This window comes from Ochotona princeps, chromosome 20 (genome assembly GCF_030435755.1).
Source record: "Ochotona princeps isolate mOchPri1 chromosome 20, mOchPri1.hap1, whole genome shotgun sequence".
NCBI classification, from domain to species: domain Eukaryota; kingdom Metazoa; phylum Chordata; class Mammalia; order Lagomorpha; family Ochotonidae; genus Ochotona; species Ochotona princeps.
The window spans coordinates 13,540,798-13,568,333 of record NC_080851.1 but is presented as its reverse complement, the minus strand read 5'-3'; the positions used below and the strand labels follow the sequence as shown (position 1 = coordinate 13,568,333).

The window sequence follows — 27,536 nt, the reverse complement described above, 5'->3', positions numbered from 1 at the left end:
ATTTTAGCCATTGAGCCATTACATTGGGCCTGTACACATTACTTTTTTAAGTATCAGGTTCCTCATTGTAAAACAATGGCTACATTTGCCAACTTTCAATGCTGAGTTTTCTCAAACACGTGATCTACTTCTACAGTCATGCAAGACAAGCCTCTATACTAGAACTCCCCTGGCCAGCTTTTTCCAACCTCACCCCTACCTGCAGAATGAAAAAGACCTTGGAGCAAGGATGTGTACATAACGCCATGCCCTGCTATAGACTATGGTCTGGTTAATCTAACCAGGCATCCTCTGTATAAACAACAGCAAGACTGGCTGCCAAGTCCTGCAAGAACCCATCTCCTAGGTCTCACTTCTTGAGGGGGTATGGGTCAAGACTGAATGTAAAGACTCAGGGATTGGAGTCTCCACACACATGGACAGAGTCACTTCGAAGTATAGAGTGTGGGTTTGGAGGATCAGAGCTAGGATAGACATGTCCCATATCAATACATTGTGGAAAATAACAAAATTCTTAGCCCAAATTTGACTTTTGCATTCCCAGACTTACTTGTCGCAGTGAGAAAACAAAACACTTCATTCATTAAACTCCTGGGGGTCTTTATTTGCTATTGGTTCTGCAAATGTTACAAGTGGACTTGTGTACCATTTCTAATAATCTATCATAGTATCTGCAATATCAACCTTTAAATATCATCACATTTAATTACACAATATCATAAATTTTGGTTTTACTGACTCCAATGAAAGCTTCATTGGAGTCAATGAAGCCAGGATATAGAAATAAATATATAAACAGGATAAACAAACAGACATGGTTAAGAGCTTCTGAGTATAAGTATTTCTGAATGGCATCAGCATGAAGCATGCATTCAAAACAAATTTTTTATGAATGCTTTTTAAAATCTAAGATAATAGCTACCAGTTTTAGTTCAGTGCCAGGAAATGGGTTATGCAAGTTAGAAACTGATATGCCCACTGTTCTATATATCCTAATAACCTCATTTTAGTAATAATAAAAATAAAACTCAGGTTAGTTAACAGACTAATCCATGCTAGAAATCTGGCTCCAACATTTCCCAGCTTTATGATTCCTGTTAAGCCACTTAGCTTCCCTTTCTGTGCCCCCAGCTGTGTAGTGGTGCCATGTTCAGAATTAATAAATGTGGATTCCTTCCTCTCCTTGCTTCCAGAGGAATCAATGAGACACTCTGTCCTTGTGAGTATTTCCAAACACCGAGTCCTTGGTTGCTTGATCTTTATCACATTCAGGAAACCAGTTCCTTCAGAAAGATGTTTCTGAATTATCTGTGCTCTAATTTCTCCCGAAACATCTAAACATCATCTCCTAAATTTTGCTTGTTATAAATATTTGAGAAGCTCATTGCCTAAAGCATCTAACTTGTCCTTTTCCTCACTAAATGCAATATGGAAAACAAAGGAATAAGGTGGCATAAAATACTACAAAGGCAGAACTGATGGGAAGGATAATAAAGAAGAAGCTAATTTCACGGTTTCAAGCTTGCCTGAGAAAATGTCAAAAAGTGAGAATTAGTGGTTTCATAAATCATGTCCAAAATTCTTCCGTCTTTTCTTTCTTCATTCTTCAGACATGAAGCTCTAATCCATCTACTTTTTAACTTACAAAGCCAAAATATTCTCTTTCCTTTGACGGGCACCCACATTACATGTTCCATTTATCTAACATCTAATTATACACCATTTTGTATAACCAACTGTTATAAATTTACATCTTCTTAACTATGTTGCAGTTCTCTATGATGGGTTACTACTTCTATTTTCACTATTACAATGTCAATAAATTTTGGTTAACTACTTTTATGAAGATTTTGGGTATGTTTCCATATAGAAGAATCTTGGGTATGTTTCCATAAAGAAGAAAATATGACAAACAGTACAGTTCTATTTCTCTGAGATTTTTAGTTAAGCCTTTCAATAGAAAAAAAAATCTGTCTTTAGAATTGTTGTTACCCATTAATACTTACTAATTATTCAAGAACTTTGTAAACTTGTCTTCAAAAAATTTACATTTTTCCAATATGATTACTCATTATTAGTTTAATTTCCATTAGAAAGCAACTCTTAAGACCCTAAATGTCTAAAATTATAATGTAATATTTGTTTAAAATTAAATGCTTAAAAAATCTAAAGTCTACATGAGAAAGACCAATTACTGTGGACTTCATCTAAAGCTTCTTCTTGGGTTGGCTATATTCTAAATCTGAGAAAAATCTCATTACTTTTATTTTTTACATTGGTTAATGAAATTGATTTTGATTTGTCAATTTTACCTGAGTAGCTTTATCTTTCATGCATGAAGGGTAGTGAACATGAGGGTCCCGTGGCCACTGTCCTGTGAGGTAAGGTCCCGTGATCGTATCCAAAGAAGAGGTCCGCCTTATTGTACTAGAGGTTCGAACTTGCTGAGATTTTGGCCTCTCCACTACAAAAAGTGAAAGAAAAATAGTGGTTAGAAAATAAATTTTTAAATTTTTTAAATATGGTTTGTAAAATGTTAATTATTTACACTAACAGCCTTGCTGTATGGCCTAATTATGGAACTATTTTCAAATAAAATATGTTAAATGTGCATACACTTCAGACTCCAAAAAGCTCAACCATTTTAGAGACCAATGATACAACTTATCTATCCCTCCACTTATCACTTTTTTTCTTAAAATATTTATTTTTATTGGAAAGTCAGATAAAAAGGGAGGAGGAGAGACAGAGGAAAATCATCTGTATGCTGGTTCACTCCCCACGTGGCCACAATGGCCGGAGCTGAGCTAATCCAAAGCCAGGAGCATGGAGCCTCTTCCAGGTCTCCATCGGGGGTGCAAAGTCCCAAGGCTTTGGGCTGTCCTCTACTGCTTTTCCAGGCCATAAAGAGGGAGCTGGATGGGAAGCGGAGCTGCTGGGATTAGGACCAGCACCCATATGAGATCCCGGCATGTACAAGGTGAGGACTTGAGCCACAAGCCTACCATGCCAGGCCCCATAAACACTTCTTTTTAATTAAGATTACATCATAGGAGCTAATGTTTGATAAAGTAAGTTAAGTGTATGTCTGTCATGTTGACATCCCATATTGGCACCAATGTGAGTCCCAGTTACCCTACTTCTGATCAAGCTCCCCGTTAATGGTCTAGGAAAAGCAGGGGAGGATGGTCCACTTGGGTCTCTTCTACCCATATGGGAGACATCACTGAATCTCATGGCTTCAGCCTAGCCCTGGACTGGCTGTTTTTGGCCTTTGAGGAGTGAACCCATGAATGGAAGATAATTGCTTGTCTCTCTCCCTCTGTAACTCTAACCTTCAAAATAAACAAGTAAATCTTTTAAAAGACTTGATCATATCTCATGTAAACTGCCAACTTTCTTGCTTTTCCTGTATTCATTTCAACTTACAGTGTCTATCCACTCCTACTGAAATTTTTTTCCACATTGTCATTGCTGTCAACTTAAAGCTTATCTTCTTCAGTATGACATAAATGTTCAAACTGACTCCTATATATCTCAACAGTTAATAGCTTACTATTAATAACTCCATAAGTCAATGCTAAGTGTCACGTATGATTCAACTGTGTTTTTTCCCAAATGTATCTATCCTGGCTCTACAAATTTTATTTTCTTCAGTTTCCAAGAACCTGTTCCTTCCTTGTTCACTTAAGATGCTCTTTATTCGTCCCCACAACCAGGTAAGATGTCACACTCTGAAAGCTTCACCCTTTCATTTCCTTCCATCTCTGTTCAAGATCAACTGGCTCTCCTGTGCTTGAACTGCACCCTAAGATTTTCTCCCCTCCCATCAGAGCAGTCGCTACAGACTGAAATCGAATGAATGTGAAATACTAAATGCATTTCTTCACAACCACACAAAAACAGTACGTATAAAGAACTTTATACAATTAAATTATCCAATGAAACACAGCTGTAAAGAGAAGACAGCAGTTAAAAGGATCTCCTGACATTCTGTATAGTTAAATCCTCTACCAGAATAACTTACTTCCTGTACAGGTACAATAACTATCTCCCTGTAAAATCAAAACTATCACACTGAAACCAAACCCAGAAACAAATATAAGATTTTCTCTCTATATAGATTCATCCAAAATAGCTTATTACTACAATAATATGTATTCTGTGGTAAAGTACAACAGATCGCAAGTTTCCCAAACACAGAGTTACACCTTATGGCAAATAAAAGTCCTTACACATCACAGAGGGTTAAGAAACATTTGCTGTTAAAGGACAGACAGAAATTATTTTAACTACCTTTCTGAAATCAGAATATACAACTAGTTTACTTTTAAAAAAAGCAAAAAAAAAAAAAAAACACAGTAGACTCTGATATTATTTTACCTGGTCAGTTTTGATTTTCGTTTGATGCCAAGAGTTAGAAAAAGTCAACAATGTTTTTTTCATACTTTACATATTACACACAATAAATTGTTTTGTTTCATAATTACAGATGTGATCACTGTACATATTTAATTTTAAGCTAAGTGAAAACACCATCTCTCTACTCATTAACACAACATTACCCTAATTCAGGTAGATCTAACAAGAAGACACTTTAGCAGTCAGAAACATAGTCAAATAATCTCTGGATTATTTCATAAGAGCTTAGATAATAAAGTTACTAAAATAACTCACGAGTATATATGTATATGTATGTATAAGTTATGTATATAACATATGAAAGAAAATTAAGTACATATTACCATGATTTAAGCTAAACATGCATCAGGGAAATCACAGCTGTTCACAACTGGTGGAACCAGGTGACTACTGCTACTGCTAAGCAATCCCTGCTGAACTGCCTGCCACATATACCAAGGCAAATTTCAAAATGAATTTCAGTTTCATTCCATCCTCAAGAAGTCTGCATTTGCGTTGCAGAGACACGATCCGTATAATTAATCTATAATATGAAACAGTGTATGCACACATAAAGCATTCACATCAATGAAGGATAAGAAAGCAACCAGAGTAGAGCATAAATGAGGTAGTAGACAGCAAAGGAACGATGCTCTATAGACACACTTGCATAACTTCAAGTAGTAACAGTCCTGTTGTGAACACCTCTCCTTTCAGCATTTGTGGTTAAAATATAAAATGTTCAATTCCACAATAAATTTAGACAGTTTAAAAAAAATTACTACATAATACTAGATAATCTCTTCAAATTCCAACACTGCTGCCAGATAGAATCAGAAAATGAGTGTTCACAGATCTTAATAGAAACACCACCTCACCAGCTAGCTGCCAGTAGCATTTTCTGCCCTCTTTTGTCCCCTAGAGACCCTCTTGACAGTTGCAGCTAGCAGGCCTGGTTCTTTTCCAGTGTACCTACTAAGAAATCACAAACTAAAATCTGCTCTTTAACAGGCGAACAATGGTAAAGGAGGTGAAAAATAGGAAACCATTTTGAGTAACTGAATCTGATTAGCAAACCAGGTACCACTGTTTCTAAGCAGGGAAACTCTGCCAGAACAATACATCAAATTAATAAATTTATTTCCATAACTTTGATTTTACGAACAGTTATTTAAAATTTATCAGTGAGCTTGAAAATCTGATGCCTTAAGCAGCTAACCTCCAGTGGAAAGTTAATACAATTAAGTGGGATTTCCACAAGTTAAGAAAAAAGTAGTTAGAGAATGTTAGAATCTCTAAGAACTTTAGCCGTAGGATTATGAGATATAAACACCTTACCTTTAAAAGTACGCTTATCAGTGGCCAAGACCATGCAATATTGGGATTGCCACCAGGCAGCCACACATAATGCAAACCAATATATACAATAAAGGGCCCATATTCTTTTCTTGGGCTTTAACAGATTACAACTTTGTTTTCTATTTTCTGCCAGTCCTTGTATTAGTAAATGAATGCTGTTGGTTTGCTCTGTTTACCTCTCAATCTAAACTAAAGCTCTCCACTAGAGTGACTACACAGAACGAATCTATTAACTTATACTGGAAAAAAGTTACTGTGCAAGGACTATAATCCTGTGAAACTTACACCATCACCACAAAGAAGAAACTGCTTCTTACTTTATTTAAAACTCCTCATTGCTTATAATCGTGAAGAATTTTAGTTGTGGGGTCTGGTGCAATAGCCTAGTGGCTAAATCCTAGCCTTGCACGTGCCAGGATCCCATATGGGCACTGGTTAGTGTCCCAGCTGCTCCACTTCCCAACCACCTCCCTGCTTGTGGTCTGGGAAAGCAGCAGTGTACAGGCCAAGGCCTTGGGACCCTGCACCCATGTGGGAGACCCAGAAGGAGCTCCTGGCTCCTGGGTTTACATCATACATCAGCTCAGCTCTGGACATTATTGCCATGCTGTGAGTGAACCAGCAGACAGAAGATCTTTTGTCTCTTCTTTGTATATCTGTCTTTCCAATCAGAAAAATAAAATCTTAAAAAAAATTTTTTTTTCATTGCAGAAACCTGTGCAGCTCAGTAAAATAGTTCAGATAACTAAGTACTAGTTTTAGTTCTTTACAACATAAAACATATTGGCCAGCTTTCACATATCATATTAGTTAACAGTACCAAAGCAAAATGTGTAAGGACACTTTGTCTTGGATTTAAGCTCTTCAAATGTAAGAAATGTAAGAATATGCTTGTACACTAACTTGGTTACTGTCTGTAATGAAAAGATGCATTTAGACTCATGACGTATACACAACAGGCTGGCTAAGACATGATTTCAAGGAAGGGATACTGAGCCACAATTTTCTGTAAAAGAACCAACAACTGGCTTATTTAAAATGCAAATTACTAGGCCTCCATTCCCACAGTGTCTAAGTGGTAACAGGCTAGAACTAGGAATCAACAATTTTTAAAAGTAAACTAGCCAGACTCGGGTACATCACCAGGTGTGGACCACTGAGGCCTTCCAGCCGTGGTTAAGTGCTAACACGTGTTGCTTATTCTCATCAGTGATGTGTGGACCCTAGTACAGCAGGAACCAAGAAATTCAGATCTTTACTAAGCAACTCAGGTGACTGCAATGCTTCTTATATCTCAACATCTGGAGAACTGAAAATATATTGGAACTAAAATGCTTTTTTGACAATAACCTATTCAATTTAGAGCTATTTAAATTTCACCACAAACTCAACATAACATTCTGCTGCAAACCAGTCAACGAATCTTCTAAATCTAAATCTCTGAATAACAGCTAACCTTCCAGATTCAATAAATACCAAACAGCTCCCCAACTCTCTGAAAAGGTCCATCCATCCATCTTCCTTCCTTTTCTTTTTTTTTTTTTTTTGTCATTTGTGAATTATTTAAGCAGAAGCACTTTCCCTCTTGATAGTTTTAAAAAATTATTTTTCCCAATAGTTTTGTAGATACAGGGGTTCTTTGCTGCCCCTTCCTTTGCACCCTCCCCATGTTCCCCTCCCGTCAATTTCCCCCAAATTATTACAGTAGTATAGTCCTCTAATAGCAGTTACAAGTTTTAACTTTCTCCTATTCAAATGTATCATGGCACGGTAGAGATAAGGCAAATGCAGATGTATATTTAAATGTTCCATTTTGAGTCCTACTTGTATTGGTGAGTACACGGTTCGTTTTCTAAGTTAACTGTGGCCATATCAACATAACCTTCTGGTGAGGCCCTACTCATGGTGGAGAGCAAACTAGCATGAGTGAAAGATGAAGACCAGGAGGTAGGCTTGGACTGAAGCCATCTTCTCCACAGAACTAATCCCAACCTAGAGAGGCAGAATCAACTTCCCTCAGTAAGCATCCTCTCCCTCCTCATAATACGACCAACAGCTCAACTCTGATACACCAAGAAATGAACCCCCAAGACAAGTTTTGATGTAGACAAATAATACACAAACCATATCAGTCACATGAAATGAAATCACCAAACTCACTGAACTTCAAATGAAAGACAGGGAGCATACCAGATCTGAATATACTGTCTGAAATAAAACCAAAGGGAAAAAACTGAAGCCCTCTCAGTGTGAGCAGATTCAGAAACACTAATCAACAGACCTGGAATCCTGCCACAAAAGCAATCTAGAAAACATGCAAAAAAGACCATATGGCTGCCTTGTAGTAATCTGGAAAGGAACCAATCAAGAAAGTGACAAGAGAAACAAACTTGATTCTGACCAAATGAGGCTTGACACAGCCATGTAACCTGAGGTCCACTAAGCAAAACCTTCAGTCAGGCAGCCACTTAAGATCTGTTCTCAAAGTTACAGCTCAACCAATTCAACTTACATCAAATGATCACATACAGGGATAAATGGACATTTGGACAGACATTTTTAATTGTAAACATAGGTTGTAATGGAAACTTAAGCAGAATGCTCAGAAGCCTGATGACAACGACTGGAAGAAGAATAACAATTTAAGACCAAGCCAAGCTCTCCAGGACTACCTATGTGACAGATGAGACACATTTTCCTAAAGCTCTTTTTTTTTTTTGTAGGAGATGACCACTAAAAAAATTTTGCACAAGTAGTAATGAAAGGATATTTATCAGCCTTATAAATTCTAAATTATTTTATTAATGGAAATTCCAAACATAGAAAGCTTATTATAATGAGAGCTAAAATATTAAAGAAAGATCAAGAAGAATCAGCAACTATGAAACAACCAAAATAAGAAAAACCAGAAACAACTAAAGGTGGACAGTGCTATTTCAGTCATAATGTAAGCAAAAGAAGTATCAATTTGTTAATCAGAAAATTGAATACATTACAAAATATTTTTTCAGGTTAAAGCCCTGAAAGAGCTTACAAAATCTTGGTTAAATGAGTCAAACCAATCTAAAAAGGAAAAAAAAGTTACATTAAAGGTTATGAAATGGGCTTTGACTATAGCATGACAATAATATGAATGGCCAAACTCCATGAAGTAGGGAATCCTTTCCTGAAGATCATGATAAGGAGATAAAAAGGAAGAATCGAGAAGGGTTCCTGAAAGAACCGAAATAAGCAGGCTCTGTCTATACTGCCCTCACTCCACATCCACTGAGCATGTCAATTTAAAAAAAAAAAAAGCCTCAAAAATTATCTTCAAGGCCAAAAAGAAGTGATTATAATTACTAAAATTACAGAATCATTACAAAAGGACACATGATGCTATAAAAATTTACTGAAATGTCTAAATGATTACATCTCCTGTTCTGAAAAACCATCTGAAAAGTTTCACTTTCTTGAAACTCCTCCGCTCTTTCGTTTCATATTTTAATGAAGAGTAATGCTGAGAACACAGAAATTATACACAGGAGTGAATAGTTCCTCTCATTATAGCTAAACTGAAATTTTATGGAATTCTAAATCCAAATACACCTTAACAACACAAGTTATAAACAAATGCTTGATAATTTTGTTTATGTAGAAGTATTATCATTTTAATAATAGGATGCAGTGTTAAGTTCTTGTTTAAATTCAGAAGAGATTTAAGGGGAAAAGTTTAGGCAAAGAATGACAACTTAACCTCAATAACCTATGACTGCCAGTCAAGATAACGTACTGGTGCCAGGTAAACGAGAAACAGAAACCTGTTCTGAAATCTGTCCAGACATCACTAACTGACTTAATGCAAAATTCTCTAGTAAATTAAGTCTAGGCCATAAGCTATACTTTTCTCCATATTGTATCATGAAATCCAGCCGTCTTGACTGGGAAGTATACAACTACACTTTTCTAGAGTAAACTCAGAATAAATAGGCTCAACAGAATGAAGGTTTCTAAAATACAGAAACACAGATGTTTATCCTAGCATTTATCACAAATATTGACACCAAATAATCAAATATGTAGCTGTGAAACAGTAGTTTATACAAAACTGAAAGCTTCATTAAAGTTGGAAATGGCCAAAAGCTGCAGGGAACATCCTGAAGGGAAAATGTCTCACAAAAATGACACCTTTGGAAAGGCAACTGAGTAAAACAGAACACGGTAAAATGCCACTCTGTGTGTGAACACACAGAACACCTTTCACCTCAACAATTCTATATACATTGGTGCCAAAAGGATTGCCCAAAAGAATTGCTAAGGACTTAAGAAAAAAATAAAATCACCAGCAATATGAATAAGTATTGAGGAAAAGTGTCATGAAATATTTTACAATAGCACCACATTTTATTCTTGTAAGAATAATCATACAGCTACACTTTAATCTTAACCAAAATAATCTACTGATAGAACTCAACTGTGCGTCAATCAAAATAACCCTGGTCCAATAAATATAGATGGACTGTCACAAAAGTTTTAAAGCTTATTGCTAGTCTCTAAGTTAACTGATGTTAATAAAGAATTAAAGAGCATTATTTTTTAAAAAAGCACAAATTAATTTCAAACTATGGTTTTAGACACAGCTTGAATCATTAGCAATGTCTACAATAACTGGAGCATTTGGAATAAATATCTGAACGTCTTTAGATGTACAGGAACGACTCATCTTAATGTGGGAGGAAAATGAAACCACAAAGTAATTACACAAAAAAGATTGCTCAAATATATTTTTATCACATTTTTTGCCTTTTTTATACCTGATAGATTTTTTTTAAGATTTATTTATTTATTTTATTACAAAGTCAGATATACAGAGAGGAGAGACAGAGAGGAAGATCTTCCATCCGATGATTCACTCCCCAAGTGAGCCGCTACGGCCAGTGCTGCCCTGATCTGAAGCAGGGAACCAGGAACCTCTTCCGGGTCTCCCAGGCAGGTGCAGGGTCCCAAAGATTTTTTTTCGGACCGTCCTCAACTGCTTTCCCAGGCCACAAGCAGGGAGCTGGATGGGAAGTGGAGCTGCTGGGATTAGAACCGGCGCCCATATGGGATCCTGGGGCATTCAAGGCGAGGACTTTAGCTGCTAGGCCACGGCGCCAGGCCCCACCTGATAGATTTTTAATCCTTTGCATGGAGTACTGACATGAATATCATATGTTCATATCATTATAAACAATGATATCTATTTTTTACAAAAATGACTCATCACAAATTGTTACTTTCACTTAAGAGAAAAAATATTCAAAAACTTGCTTATGTTGCATACTAATTGATTAATGCAAAATTTACCAAGCAGAAAGAGGGATACCTAATGGCAAGACCACTGCAACATTTTTATTTCCCCGACACAGACTAAGTTTGTTCAAGAAACATTTATGGAACACATGCATATCATTTACCTATTGTCCCCTTAGCTCTTAAGAAATACTCAAAAAATGAAAGTTGTCTGGCATGTTTTCTAGACCTCTTTAACAAATCTTTTTCAAGAGAAACAGAACAGCTCAATATTTCACTTCAGTATTACTTATGTGGGACTCACCTAAAGTCTTTGTGAGTAAAGCAAGATAATAAAAACCAACATGAATTAGGGTTAGACTGTCAATCTATTTTCTTCATTTATAGAAAAGGTTGTAATTTCCATGCTCAGCTACTTCACAGGTACTTTGGACAGACAGGTATATATAATGTAGACCTCTTCATATAGTGAATGCTCAATAAACATGCTTACACAAATAAGTGCATTGAACCAATTAATTAAGTATGTACTAGCAAAGGGAGACCACAGACTAATTTCCACAAGGCTGTCATTGCTTACAACATCTTGGAAATTTTTTTCAAGGTGATCTTTCAAAATTTTTATCCACGAATTGTTATAGGATCTTTGGTTGATGAGACTAGCTAATTATATCAGGATAAATACATTCCACCAAGATTACAACCAAACTTGATTAAGTGTTGTATATTGGTAGAACTACTGACAACACATGAGGAACCCCTCTTGCCACTCGGACATAGACGAGGAAAGAGTGATTCCAAAGGTGAATTCTCAGTGTGGCTCTGGCAGCAGCAGTCGGTGACTACTTTTCTTCAAATGTCAGGGAAAGTTTGTAATGGAGCAGCTGTAACTTGAAAATGATTGGTTTATCACAATCAAAGGGTATATCCTCATGGCTAACAGATGGTCTTCCACAAGACCACTGATGAATTCAGACTCCCTTCATGTCATGGTTCCTCATCTCCCAGGGGTCCTTGGGCAGTTAGGTCCTCTGCATGCAGCTGGCAGAGGAGAAGAGGTGAAGAATGAGCATCAACACATTTTATTCTTATTATTATTGAACAAGGATGAAAACATACTGAATAGGATTTAGTTTTAGGATTTAGATTTCAGAGACCTTCACTGGATAGGATTTAGTTTTAGCCGCAAGCAGGGTGTTCAGAACCTAGAAGTATGCTAACAGAAGAGTACATGGGATTTGATGAAGACATTTTAAGTTACCCTTGTGGACAGCTTAAGCAAAATTTTCAATTACATCTTCTTGCCTTACCATTGTAATATGCCACCACAAACAGGTAATCTAACTTTACTTGCCATATATGTTCTTAACTACTTTTGGTTATTTTCAAGTCATATTTATACTAAGACTGAGGTTTACTCCCTTTGAGGCTATTTTTAATGAAATGTTATAGTTCTCAAAGGGCATTTCTAAAAAAAGAAAAGGTTTTTTCGTAAAGGCTGTGAGATACGTAACTCTTCCACGTGCTCTCTTTAAATAGGGTTAGAGAAGGCTGCAGGATTTTTCTTGAGGGGTTGATCAAGACATGCGTGCCTTATGTAAAGGCTCTGCAGTGGGGTAGCGATTGCCACGCAGGGCTAAGTGGCCATCCGGGTCACCACCAGAACACACTGAAGAATGAACTCAAGTTCCAGTCATCTTACTTTCGATCCACCTTCCTGCTAACTGCTAAAGCACCATGGGAGGAAGCTGATCATGGTTCAAGTCCCCACCACCCGCCTGGGAGGAAGACCGGGATGGAGTTGACTCGTGGCTTTGGCCTGGCCCGGCTTTGCTGTTGCAGACATTTGGAGAGTAAATTACCAGGTGAGCACTCTCTCCCTTTCTGTTTATGTCACTCTGGCTTTCAGCAAAACAGATTCTCTTTTAAAAAAAAGGGCTGGTGGTGGCATAGCACGTCAATCCTCCACTTGCAGCAACAGTATCCCATATGGGGGCTCGTTGTCTCCCAGCTTACCCACTTCTGATCCAGCTTTCTGCTTCTGGCCTGGGAAAGGCAGTGGAGGATGGACCCCAACATACTGTGGGAGACCCAAGGGAAGCTTTAGGCTCTGGGCTTCACATCAGCTCTGCTCTGATCCTTGCAGCTATTTGGAGAGTGAACCAGCAAATCAAAGATCTCTCTCTCTCTCTCCATCTCTCCTCCTTTGTAAATCTGCCTTTCAAATAAAAATAAATCAATCTTAGTAAAAGTCTTAAAAGCCTGTCAAAGTAATGTGGTATACAATTTCAATTTGACAATACTATTCTTCATAATATATGTAATAGAAAATTACCCAATAAAATCCTTACCTCATTATTAAAATAAAGCACATAACACGGATTAACTTTCTGATTCAGCGTTAGACATAACCATGAACCCTTTTGTAAACTGTAAACTCTAATTCACAGAATTACAATCTGAGTTCTAGGTTTTGGACCATCAGGAACCAAGGGAAAAGGAGGAATTGTGTTTTTCTATTTCCTGTATCGTCAGGTCTTTGCAACAAAAACAAACAAACAAACAAACAAACAAAACCTAGCACTTTTTCTCCAAAAAGCACTTAAGTCCATCATTCTCCTCCTGTCTTCAGTTTCATTCTCTTGGCCCTACTGTTCTAAATTTCTCCAGGGAAATCATCTGATTGAACTAAGTCAAGCAATGCAAGTCTCTCCCTAGGACTCTTCTTTCAGACCTGCGCTTGTAAAAAGGTCATCCTCAACTTAGAGTATCTCTACTTACTAAAATTTCAGTCAAAATGATAAAGTAAAATGAAAGGATTCAAATAGAGGAATATATTTTGGTGGCCAGTGAAATTCTAAACAGCAGAATATCTGCCCTCAAGAAACTAATATTTTCAGTAAGAAAATGAGCGACCAAAATAGCAGTAATATAATAATAATAATAATAATAATAATAATAGTGCCTTGAATATTCGAAGTAACAACTATCTCTACCTGGAGAAGTGGGAATACTTGTGCAGAAAAGGGTAGTATTTCAAAGCTGTTTGCAAAGGACAATTACAGAATTGCATATTTTGGAAGCTTAGATATTCCTGATGGGATACATCCAAATAATGGAATAAAAAAGTAGAACAGTATTTTTAATAGAAAGTGAGCTCAGTTTGGGAAGGAATACAAAGTACAGATGAGAGGATAATGACATGAGTATCTTATGTCAAATTAAGGATTTTGGATTTTAGCTCTTATTAACCAAACAATCAACAGAAATTTTTCATCAACACCAGACTTCCCCACCTACACACAGAAAAGATTCTGCGAATAGCTATATAATGGCTATATCAAAGATGGGAGATAATGGCTTGGGAAATGACTGAAGAGGTGTCAGTCCCAAGAGCCTGAGTAACAGTGAACTGGACACACAGTGATAGAGATAAGCTTCGAGATTCAGAGAGAACTTGGAGATGGGACAATGCATAATCAGCTGAATGGGAGAAATGGGGGAGGAGCAGAAGTCAAGGATTATGGCTGGCAGGAAGTAACAACTCAAGGCAATAGTGCTCTGGGTTTGTCCATGTTGGTGTTCTAGTCACTCGACTCCATTTCTGTACCAGGACTTGGGGCTTAAACTTAAACCATGCATAACTTGGTATCTTGTTAACTATACTGGTAATCAACTTTATTACTTATGAATCATAAACCACACAAGCTAAATTTGCCATCATACAGAGTGAATTTTGTTAATCATTCATTTTTCCCTTCCTCAGTAGCATATAAAAACTCATTTTTTCCCAAGGAAACTAAGTACTATGGGAGTGTGACATATCTGACCCTGTGAAACAGACTCAATATAACTTTAAACTTTTCAAACAGATGGTAACAGGACTAGTAAGAAGATTATAAGCATGAGTAAAACATTCAAAGACAGTCACAATGATATTGTAAAATATTCAGAAGTTTAATCTGGCAGAAAGTAAGGGTCTTAACTATTTTAATTTGCTGAAATGCAAGTACCAAGTGTAATCAAAAGAAAGGCAATGACTACAGTTTCCAATACTTTTTCTATCTGCAACTTCAAATACCAATCCAACTTTCTGCTCAAAATTAGAAAGCCAAAACCTTCACAGGCAGTTGTAAGACATCTGCTAAGAAAATTATGCTGCAAAGGTAACAGCTGTCATTCTGAAGCATGAGATGATTTAGAAAAGGGAATTTACATAAACATTAACTTGTGTCTCCAAATGCACATAACAAAGTTACTTCTTAACAAATAACCCTGAAGTAAAGAGTTGAACAAAGAAACTTAGGACTGAAAACATGACCCAAGAAGGAAACCTAACTGTAATTCTACAAAAAGGAAGTTCTACCATTAGCAAGAGGGCAAAATTTAGAGCTGCGTCTAGGATGTCCACTGCTTTCATTTGATATCAAGTGAGCAAAACCCCCAGGCCATTACCACTCAGTGTAGTTATGTTTCTCTACTACAGATTAGAAACTCCACTTCAGTACTGTAACTGTAGCACAGCTGGTTAACTCACTGACTACACTGCCAGCATCCCAAATCTGAGCATGGGTTTAAGTCCTGCCTGCTCCACTTCCCACCCTTCTCTATGCTAACGTGCCTGGGAAAGCAACTAAGGATGGCCCAAATGTGTGGATCACTGCCACCCATGTGGGAGAACCCAAAGTGGTTCCTGACTTCAGCCTGACCAGCCCTGGATGTTGTGGCCACTGGAGAGAGAGCAAGCACATGGAAGCTCACTCACTTGCTCGCTCGCTCGCTCTCTCTGAATGTGCCTGTCACTCTGCCTTTCAAATAAATAAATACATCTTATTCTTTTAAGAAAGAAAGCTATCTTGAAGTATCAAAGCCAGTGATTATCCAATGATTTCTAAGAACTGAATGCAAACCTGAGAGCTTACCCATGCATGCATTCTTTCTCACACATATACAGCATAGATTTGTATAAATAAATAAACATTACTTGGCCACTTAATCTCGTCATCTGTAAATGCACATGCAACTTGAAGTTAAAATCAGCCTGTGGGAATATATAATTGTAAATAAAGGCATGATTCAAAGCACTAATCATATTTACCAGTCTAATTATGATTACTTACTGCTTTGTCCTGCAGACATTAGTAAGATGGGTTTGTGAAAATTTTCAGGAAGGAAAAAGGAGCACTTCCTCTATAAAGCTGGTTTGCAATGGTTTGCTAAGAAATCATAAATAATGAAATATTTTTTACAGGAGAAAATGTTCCAGGGAAGGCTCTGGAAAATTTACCTAATATCTGGGAGGGGTGGGGAGAATCCCAGTACCTATGAAACTGTGTCACATAATACAATGTAATTAATGAACTTAAAATAAAATTTAAAAAAAAAAAAAAAAGAAAATTTACCTAATATCTTTCCACAGAGAAATGTGAGAAATAAAATTATTAGCACATATGAGTTGTTTGCCTTGTAAGATTGTTTGAGTACCAAATTTCTTAAACTTTAAAACTCAAGACAAGAAAGAGAATGGAAAGGACCTATTCATGTTCGTGTATAAAGTTTCTCAGGATATTAGTTTACTTTGCTAAACATCAGAACATTTTATCTGGCAATGAGAATTACATTTATTCAGTAATATGTTTATACAACTGCAAATGAACCAAAACCTTGTATAACTGACTTCCTAAAAGTTTGTGTAAATAAAATTTTGGTAAATTGAAGCATTTTACTTGCCCATAAATTGGACATTCTGTAAAGCAAATAAACACCTCCTAAAACTATTTTACAGTTTAAATTTTCTGCATTATAATGAAGCATAAATTAATATATACCTCACATTTTTCTTACTTGGGGCTTGCTTGTAACTATAATCATGGTCTTCAAGAAGGACTATAAACATATTTAAATTTTTAATGGGAAGAACCCATCAAATTTGGGACATTATGGTTTTAAGTTTCTCTAAATGTAACAGATTCAGAAGCCGATTCCATAGAGCCTCACTAGACCATAATTCACTTTAAAGAACTTGAAATGTAATACACTCACTTTATACAAACCTACCTTGCAGCTTTTTGAAAAATGGGGATGATCCCAACATCAGCTATCTCTACCAGCAACAGCACACAGCTTCTGTTTTGTGTGAAGATCTAATCTCTGTCCTTCCATGCTTATAGCACACTACTGAATAATAGGCCCTGAATGAGGAAAAAGGCATCAGCTGCCAGCAGTAAACCAGCAGGCATGTTCAGAAAACGGACGGCGCAGTAGAATCTATTGATCTTCAATCTGCAGATGTTTGTAGGACACATGCCCTAACAATCACATACATATGTAGCTAAAAATCACATACAGATATTGCTAAAAACAAAAATCACATATACATATGTCTAAAAATGGAAATCTCAATATAAATCCCTTGTATGCATTTTTAATTAAATTTATTCATTAATTACATTGTGTTGTAATTACATAGAATCTGGGATTCTCCCCCAACCCTCCCCCCGTGGTGGGTTCCTCCACCTTGTTGCATAACCATAGTTCAAGTTCAGTTGAAATTCCCTCTTTGCAAGTATATGCCAAGCATAGAGTCCAACATCTTATAGTCCAGTCAAGTCCAACTACTTATTGGGTAGACCCTCTCTGGTCTGAGGGCAGAGACAGCAGAGTATCATCCCGGTCAAATAAAAGCACTAACATACCATCTGCAACAATTAATTGACATGGTGTTGAGCAGTCAACATGTTAAAAATAAATGCGATTTCTTAACCACTTTCTGTGACCCCCCCATTCACAGTTCAATTTTAGTTTATATATGACATATGACATAACATCCATAATATAACATGTCATGCATAACATCATATCATCTTAAATTAAGGCAAACATGTGGTATCTAACCTTTTGGGATTGGTTCATTTCCCTTAGCATTATGGTTTCCAGTTGGGCCCATTTGGCCACAAAGAACTGCATTTTGTTTTTTTTTAATAGCTGAGTAGTATTCCATGGAGTAGATGAACCATAGCTTTCTTATCCAATTCTCTGCTGATGGGCATTTCGGTATTTCCATGTTTTTGCAATTACTGATTGTGCTGCTATGAACATAGGAGTGCATGTTGGTTTGTCGTAAAACAAGTTTTTTGGATATATTCTAGGAGTGCTATAGCTGGGTCATACGGTATGTCGATTTTGAGTTGTTTGAATATTCTCCATACTGATTTCCATAGAGGCTGTACCAACCTGCAGCCCCACCAGCAGTGGAGTAGGGTTCCCTTATGCATTTGTAATCACAAACAGGCAAGATGGTGGAATTTTAAAAATGACAAATGTGTTATTTGATGAAGCACACAGATCCATCAAAACTACCTTGAAGACAGTTAGAGAAACGTTAGGACAAGACAGATGGTGCCAGCACTATGAAGTAGTGGGTAAGGCCAGGGACTGCAGTGCCACCACTTCATATGGGTACCGATTTGAGTACCAGCTTTCCTACCAGTTTCTTTGCTGATGTGCCTAGGAAAGCAGCAGAGTATGGTCTAATTGCTTGGACCCCTGTACCCACATGTGAGACTCAGAAGAAATTCTGGGCTCCTGGCTGCAGACCAGCCCAGCTCCAGCCATTATTGTCATTTGGTGAGTGATCCAAGGGCTGGAGGATCTCTGTTGCTCCCTCTCCCTCTTTTTAAATAAGTAAATCTTTTTTTTTTATTTTTATTTATTTATTTTTTTTAAGTAAGTAAATCTTAAAAAAAAAAAAAAAGATAAACAAGGAATCCTAAATAATCCTGCATACATTGGTAAGGCCTCCAGAATTGCTACGTTAACAATAGAATAGTAGAGAGGCCAAATATGCAAAGATTCAGCTACCACACAACATAATTATATGAATCATTGTAAGAGACGTTTTGGGGAGTCAACAAGTAAATGGAAGATCTTAGTCTGTCTCCCTGTTACTCTGCCTTTACAATACATAATCCTAAAGAAATTAATAAAATATTAATACTGTCATTACTTTTCTTTTTCCTAAAATTTCTATGTGCTATTTTATTTTAAATATGTAATTATTTGAAGGGCAGGGTGACAGAGAGACAGAGACAAAGAGACCGAGAAGCAGCACCCACTGGTTCACTCCCCAAATGGGCACAACATCAGGGGCCTGGCCAGGCTGAAGTCAGCACTCCCTCAGACGGGCAGCAGGGACCTGGGCATTTGGGTCATCCCACGCTATCTCCCAGTTACATCAGCAGCGAGCTGCAACTGGAAAACATCATCTGACATGGGAAGCTGATGGTTCAATCAGCAACTTAATCTGCTGCACTGTAGCTCAAGAACACAGGTTTTATTGTTTGTTTTTTAATTTTAGGGATTTTAAATTAAGGGGAAAAAAAACTATACACTGATTTAGGAAGCAAACTAAGTGAACAAACTTCCATGTACCAGTTTATTCCCTAAATGCCTGGAACATGTATGGGCCCAAATCAGGAGCCGGGAACTCAATCCAGAGTTCTCACGTTGGTGGCAGGAATCAAAAAGACCTGATCACCAGTGTTTCCCAGGGTCAGCAAGAGCAACACGAGTCAGATACTGTACTTAGATACTGTCGCAGGCAACACAGGCATCTTTTTTTTTTTTAGATTTATTTATTTTTATTACAGAGAGGAGGAGAGACAGAGAGGAAGGTCCTCCATCCGATGATTCACTCCCCAAGTGACCGCAACGGCCAGTGCTGCCCTGATCCGAAGCCGGGAACCAGGAACCTCTTCCAGGTTTCCCACACGGGTGCAGGGTCCCAAAGCTTTGGGCCATTCTCGACTTCTTTCCCAGGCCACAAGCAGGGAGCTGGATGGGAAGTGGAGCTGCCAGGATTAGAACTGGCGCCCAAAAGGGATCCCTGCACATTCAAGGCGAGGACTTTAGCTGCTAGGTCACGCTGCTGGGCCCAACACAGGCATCTTAACTAAACATATGCCCTGTCATGCAATTTTAGATGGTTTGCTGTATAGTTATACTCAATGGCCATAAACTTTTCCTTCAGCAGTCTATATGCAACATTTAAAGAGGAAAAAAGCAAACCACAAAATAGGGTTCATCTAACTTTTGTTTTGCCATGAGGTAATGCAACACTTCATTAAGTAACAATTGCTGAAAAAAGATGTTATTTTTGATCCCATGGCTCAAAACAAACAGGACAACTGTCCTGAATATTAATGAACAGTGCTGGGTAATAATGCTAAATGCTACCATGATAACATTTCTTTAAAACAAAGACTAAGGGCCCGGTGGCGTGGTCTAGTGGCTAAAGTCCTCGCCTTGAAAGCCCCGGGATCCCATATGGGCGCCGGTTCTAATCCCCGCAGCTCCACTTCCCATCCAGCTCCCTGCTTGTGGCCTGGGAAAGCAGTTGAGGACAGCCCAATGCATTGGGACACTGCACCCACGTGGGAGACCCGGAAGAGGTTCCAGGTTCCCGGCATCGGATCAGGGCGCACTGGCCCGTTGCGGCTCACTTGGGGAGTCAATCATCGGACGGAAGATCTTCCTCTCTGTCTCTCCTCCTCTGTGTATATCTGGCTGTAATAAAATGAATAAATCTTTAAAAAAAAAAAAAAAAAAAGACTAAAAATTGGGGCCAGCATGGTGGAATAGCAGCAAAATCTTCCAAAATTTCACAGATAATGTGTATTATGGAAAAAAAAAACTATACATGGACTTCAAAAAATGCTGCACCAAAATAAATTTCTTTTAATTCCAATTTCCATGTTCTTCTGGAAATTCCTTCATATTCTGTTCACAATCAGCAATCAAAGAAAAGTCTGTGTTCTATTGTGATCGTTCTGTGGGGCCATTCAAGGAGCTCTTCCCAGGCCTCACTGCAAACAGCTGTTTTTGAGGGGCCACCTTCGTGTGACCCTGAGCAACCAAACCCTGCTGGTTTTGTAATCATTTCTTAAGTACTGACATTACTTCACTAATTCCATGTGTAAAGTGGTATCTGAGTACTTAACTAGAAAATAATCACAACTACAGAAGAGATGTCACAAGAAATGTTAACCCATGACACAGATTACATGTAATATTCCATCGCATAACAATAAAAGCATAATTTCCTTAATATTTCTTAGGAAAGGACTGATTTCCACATTGACTGAAGCAGAGCTCACAGTAAATCCAAATGACATTCAAATAAAAAAATACACACTCTGGAAAAAATTATTAAAAGGGACACTGAAATTTATTTTTTACAACACATGAGGAAATCCAGAAGTAGAAAGGCCAAGTTGATAAAAATCAAATTATTTTTAAGGTAATGTGAGTTACTTTGCCATGTCAGTGATATATTAAAAAGATACCATTTTAAGTGCTGCTCAAATATCAAGAGATAAGAGTTACAATGGATTTTTAGGATACTTCATAATAGGCAGACTTTTTAAGGATTACATTGTCAGATTTTAACATGTCATATAAAAGGAAGTTTTTAAATTGTCTTAATAAAGTGGCAGATCCTTTAAGGTTCAATAAAGGAGGGGTAATAGAGTTTCAAAAAGCAACAAGGTTCTTAGAGGCATATATGGGGCCTGACTTGGGGACATTTGGAGTAATTTTGCCTCCATGGACTGTGGAGTCCAGTCCCATTTACTTTTCTCTGCACCCAACATCCTGAAGTTAATTTGATCATTTCTACATCTTCACGTATAACACACTGTGCACGCCCCATCACCAACTTCCAGTTACCTGGAAGTGGGGGCTTGGAGTACCTTAAGAGCACTTCAGATCCTCCATGCAATCTGTATGACATGGCCTTGGGCAAATTACTTGATCTCTGAGGCCCTCACTTCCTCATCAATGAAGCAGTTACTCAATATTGGGTCCTAGTAAAGATTAGTAGGTGACATAGACCCTCAATATATGATAATTTTATTAAGAATTATCAAAGAACTTTCTTCTCCTTTCAATAGCAGAATCTTTTCCCTATCTACCCAAAATATTTACAATATTGTTGCTTCATTTTAAATATGGGCAAGGACGTTTCTTTTATTCCAAATTGAATGTTTAACATTGAAAATAGAACCCAAGCCTCTTGACTCTCACTCACTATTCCTTAATTCACATTTTTTGTCTCACACACATTTATGGAAGCACTTGAAAAATAATTGCTCTGAATTGTTTGGTAATTAATTTAGAGAAAAGAGCCAGGCCATAGTGTAAAGCAATAATGTAACCACACAGGATTCATTCTACCTTATGAGCAAAAGAGCAAATCCTAAAATCAAATTTACAGAACCAGTTACAGTAAGACTCTGCTCTGTCAGTACTCAGGTTCTTTCAGTCAGTTTGTTTATTTGAAAGGTAGAGTAACAGAAACATCTCACATTTAGTGATTCACTCCCCACATGCACACAAGAGCTAAAGCCGGACTAAGCTACAGGAACCCAGGCTTCCTCAACACAGGCCTCCAGTGTGGGTAGCAGAAATCCAATTAGCTAACCATCTTATGGGATGTTTCTTAGTAAGAAGCTGTTTTAGAAGCAGAGACAGGATCTGAACATAGGCCACTCCAAAATGGCATGCAAGCATCCCAAGAGGCTTAACCTCTGTGCACAAGGCCCACCCTACTCATCCAATCTAATTTTCAATCCCACCACGACAATCAGTACATTAGATATATAATAGGTTCTAATAAAGCCAGTTAAACCATAGTTCACTTATGGTTTAGTCACTACTACTTTCTAAAGTAACATATCAAATATACGTATACAATAATTTTAGAAAATTCCCCATTAAAAGCTAACTTATCAATAATTTAGATGCTGAAATTAACTAAAAAAAAAATTCTCTTCATGACCATACTGGATAAATAAGGGCTATTAATTTGAGTTGCTGACAGATATTTGATTTGCTGTAACACCAGGCAGCAAGTTTTAGCAAATTTTAACTTATTGTTATGAAACACATCTAAATCTTTGGTGAGTTTCCTGACAATTCACACTTGGCAGACAATTTACAAAAATGATCTTGCCACAATTTCATGGCATTTCGTTAAATTTTGTGCATGTAGAGTTAAAACTCTAAAATTGCAAACAACTGCTGGGCCTGGGGAGCGGCAAATCAGTCTAGTGCCAGCTGCTGGGACAATCACCTGAGACCAGTTTCTGATTTTTGAAGCATTACTCAGCTCCCCATTATATACCTGACCCAACACTTGTGGACAAAGAAAAGCACAGCAGACTGTAGTTTCATATAAGAAGGGCTATAGAATTGGGTTCATACCTCTAAAACCCCCAGGAATAAGGATCTCCCTCCGTCATTCCCTTTCAGTCACCCTCATGAATGCGTAAACAAGAACAATGGCCAATCTCCGCATTTTAATTGTTACACTCACCAATCTAGTTCTCATTTTTAGACATTCTGAAGATGCCAGCGCATATACCAATACAGCATTCCAGTGCCATGGAAACAAAAGAAAACTCATTCCTTTGCCATTCTTTTCCCGCAGAAATATCCTAGCTGATCATCAACATTACAGTATTTTTTTTTTAATTGGGAGCAACAGAATAGTCTTGTGGAATGAACCCCAGATCTGGAATCCAAAAACCTACATTCTAAATCCACTTAACTACTGAATTAAAGTATATAGCGCGTGGAGGGGAATTTCAAAAAGTTCATAGAAACACTTAAAAGTAGCCATCTTTGTGAAAAAAATTAAAATTATGCATTTTTTCATAATAAGCATTTTCTTCATAATAAACATTTTCCACAAACTTTTTGAAGACCTGAGGCATTTGCCACTTGAAGCAAACAACATCATGTAAAGAAACATCTGCCATGTTTCTTCCAAACAAAATGGAACACTGGAGGCCAACACTGTGGCACAGAGGGTAAAGCTGCTGCCTGCAAAGCTGGCACCCCACATGAACAAAGGTTCAAGTCCCAGTTGCTCCACTTCTGCTTCAGCTCCCCAAGTGCTTACCCATCCCCACCCCCCAATGCCGAGAGCTTCTGGCTCCTGGCTATCAGGCTAGTTGGAGAGTGAGCCAGTGAATGAAAGACCAATTCATTCTCTTTCTCCCTCTTCCCTCTTCCCTGTAACTCTGTCTTTCAAATCAACAAGTCTTTTTTTAAAAACTGAAACTCCAGAATAATCATGTTCAAAAATCTGTCCACACTATTAGTAAAACCCTCCCATTTTTCACAATTCCTAGTAACCTGTTACCATGCGTTTGGCAGAGTAAGCACACATCCTGGTAGAATGGCTGCATGATGAGCAAAGCCCCGGGTACTATCAAGGGTGCTGATGAGAGGTGGCAGCAAGACAGGGGCTCCTGGCTCTTGCACAGACTCCACCAGCTTTCTGTTCCAATAGATGGGCTGGGCCAGCTGCTTCTTCCAAACACTACTTACTTCTGGCAAACCAGCCAGATACTAGAGCAAGTTAGATAAACTCAATTTCTCACCAAAATAAATAGTATAGCACAGGAAGAGTAGCAGTGATTTGGTTTCTTAGACAATAAGATAACTAAATTGTACACAGAAGACATGAAACACAAAGCCTAGTAAAGATCCAGGAAAGATGCTGTGGAAAAGTCAATCAATGTTGGGACTTTTAAGATCTGAAACACAGATCAAGCTAAAATGAACAACAAAGGGGTTAATACATATTTTTGGCAGACTATTAGCTACATCTGAAGGCTTTGGAAACACTTCTCAGGATATATATCTAAATTTCAGCCATAATGAAAACACTTTCCTATCAGTTACTTGTTCAACACTATCACTTATTTTCATTTTATTCACTGCCACAGAGCCCAGTCATTGGTCTGTCTCATTTACATATAGCCCATGTGACCACAAATAAATAAAAATCACAAAGATGGCATTATTCTTCAACATTTTCCCTATGTACAAATCCAAGTTTGTATAAAGTCCTTGCAGATATACACACTGCAATGAATGAAATGTCCTGTAAAAAGCCCTGCAATCAAGGGAATGATTTTCAGCACAATGTACTCAAAAACTCAGAATTAAAAATTCACTAAAGGTGTCATCTTGGGATCTTAAGTTTTAATACACCTAAAATAACAGCTAATTGAGAGGAATATAATCTTTGAATATAAGACAAGTAGACTGATTAAATGACTTTATAATTCCACAAATATGTTTTGCCATTTAATTTACTCATTGATTAGAAATTTTATGTTTCATGTGATAAGTGAGACTCATGAATAATGAACATTGCTGTTATTTAATGCAGTCCTTAGAGGTTGTTCTCCAAAATTAGTATTTGAAATTTGTCACCTCATGGGAGCCAAACTTTAGTGCATTTTTACTACAGTATAAGAAAGCTTTGAAACAAGTCATTACTAATCCTAACAAAATTAATTTTAAAGGGGCGGGGGGATGAAGCAAAGATCTCATTTTCTAACAATATCAGCCAGAGAATGACGTTTAAAGAAAGAGAATATCTGAGTTATCTCTGATTTCTTTTTTGCATTCTATCAACTGAACATAGCAAAGATTCAAAAGAACAAATGTAAAAGATCAAAACTCAAGGCTAGGAAACTGATTAAAGCACACAGACATAAACATTACATGCAATTATACAACACTACATTTTACTGACTTTATATTATCTTTTACAATAGAAGTGTAACCTTTTTATTAAAGCAATGAAGTTCTCAAGATAACAAAACATTCTAACCAAATTCCACTCTAGAATTAGCAATCTGTGTAAATCTGATATGTTAAGTCAGGAATCAACGCATGCTATTTCTCATAGCACGCATCATATAAATTACAAGCTCTTCCACCAGGCTTCTGTCACTAGATTTGCTATACTTAAAAACAACATTCTCCATTCAGACACTTAAATGCAACTTTTTTTTTTACATCTTTGAGAATGTGTAATTCATCTTTATGAAATGAAAACTCATGAGGATTTGCATTTGCCACTGACTGTGTTGCAAAGTAAAATTCAGAGTATCTGTTTTGTGATTAAATCATGGGTTTTGCCCTATGAGGATTCAGAAAGAAACAACTTTATTATGTTCTGTTGATTGTTACTAATGATTTTAGCTTAAAGATCATTAATTCTACCATTAACATCCTGCTTTATTCTCCTCTGAGTTCTTCTATTTATCTCAAAGGTAGACTTTATGTATTACCATTACAAAAAAATAACCATTTGCATAATACTTTATGATTTTACATCTATTACAAACACATCACAGGGAGCCTGAAGACGCATTCAGCAGCTTGTCACTCACCACTTCAAGACCCTTCAAAACCAAACAAGGGGGAGGGTGACATTTTGCTAATGGCAGAAGTATAGAAATGAATATAAGTAACAAGCCTGGAAGTTTTAATAATACAAAAGAAAGAAAAAATACAAACAGAGGATGATTCATGGGCATAAACAATGGCTTCAATTTGTAAAGCTCCATGCTCTTTATTCAGAGCAAGGTGTTTTATGCATCTTCTGTTACTGGCAATAACTTAAATCATCTAAAACTCTGCTACAGAAATAAAGGGAATTCTTATTTTGCTGCATATACGCATTAAGGTCATGGCAGGATTAAAGCTGACTGCTCCTATTTACAGAATTCATCTTTTTCCAAAGCTTTGTGAAGTAATACAAATTCTTTATTACTTCAGCCTTTATCCAACAAATGTGCATACTAAGAATGTTTACGGAGATAATGGTGATATATGTTTGGAAATCATCCTATTCCATAGTTCACATGAAAGGATTACAAAGAAAACTGTCCAAAGCATCTATATTTTCATCCATAACCACTCCAGACAAAATGCTAAAATAGTGAATGTTCAGTTATGTCACCTCCAGTTCAAACGCCCATAGCATTGAAGCTTTGGTAAACAATGTCTCAACACTAAACACATATCCATTGAACTACCATGTACTTAATTTTAAATGCAGTTTCAAATGCAGTACACCACCACCATCTTAAGAACACACACATGCACACACACACTCACACCAGGCTGAAATGTGTGGAGAAGAAATGGAGCACGGTGTTGTTTTTCATTCATGCAGTGGAGCGAGCTCAGTGCCTGCAGCAGCAGTGGAAACGGCAGAGCCCTGACCAGGGCAGACTACATTTCACTCAAGTCAGAACCTTGCAGAATCACAACAAACTGAATAATCGCCTGGAAATCAAATAACCCCTTCAATAAACCCTTAGCATGGGCTTTGAACGGCTAAGTAGAATAGATTAGTTGTGCAGTTTTAATGTGGATGGGAAGCAGGAGAGGTGTAGACAAGTACCACAGGGGTAATATAATCAGGGAATAAGGGCCCAAGAGGCTGCATTCAAAATCACCTCAGTGTAAGAAACTGACAAAACCACCCGGTGTTAAAAACAGCAGAAAAACATCTCCAGCAGAGAAAGCCCAACACAGCTCTCTGACGCTGCAAAGCTGTCTAATGCAGCAGACTCAGAAAAGTGTGTTCATCGTGACTGTATTAAAATTGCATTAAACTTGGAGGTGCCATACTA

The 27,536-nt window shown here is 37.4% G+C and overlaps 1 protein-coding gene across 5 annotated transcripts in view; it reads right to left on the bottom strand.

Annotated features, from left to right (window-relative positions):
• GLCCI1 (glucocorticoid induced 1) overlaps positions 1-27,536 on the bottom strand; it is a 162,415-nt gene that overhangs the window by 49,778 nt on the left and 85,101 nt on the right. For all 5 annotated transcript variants that reach the window (XM_058678310.1, XM_058678311.1, XM_058678308.1 and 2 more), the window contains exon 2: positions 2,313-2,464. In XM_058678310.1, the coding sequence (XP_058534293.1) occupies positions 2,313-2,464 (152 nt within the window). The remainder of the gene's footprint in view (positions 1-2,312; positions 2,465-27,536) is intronic.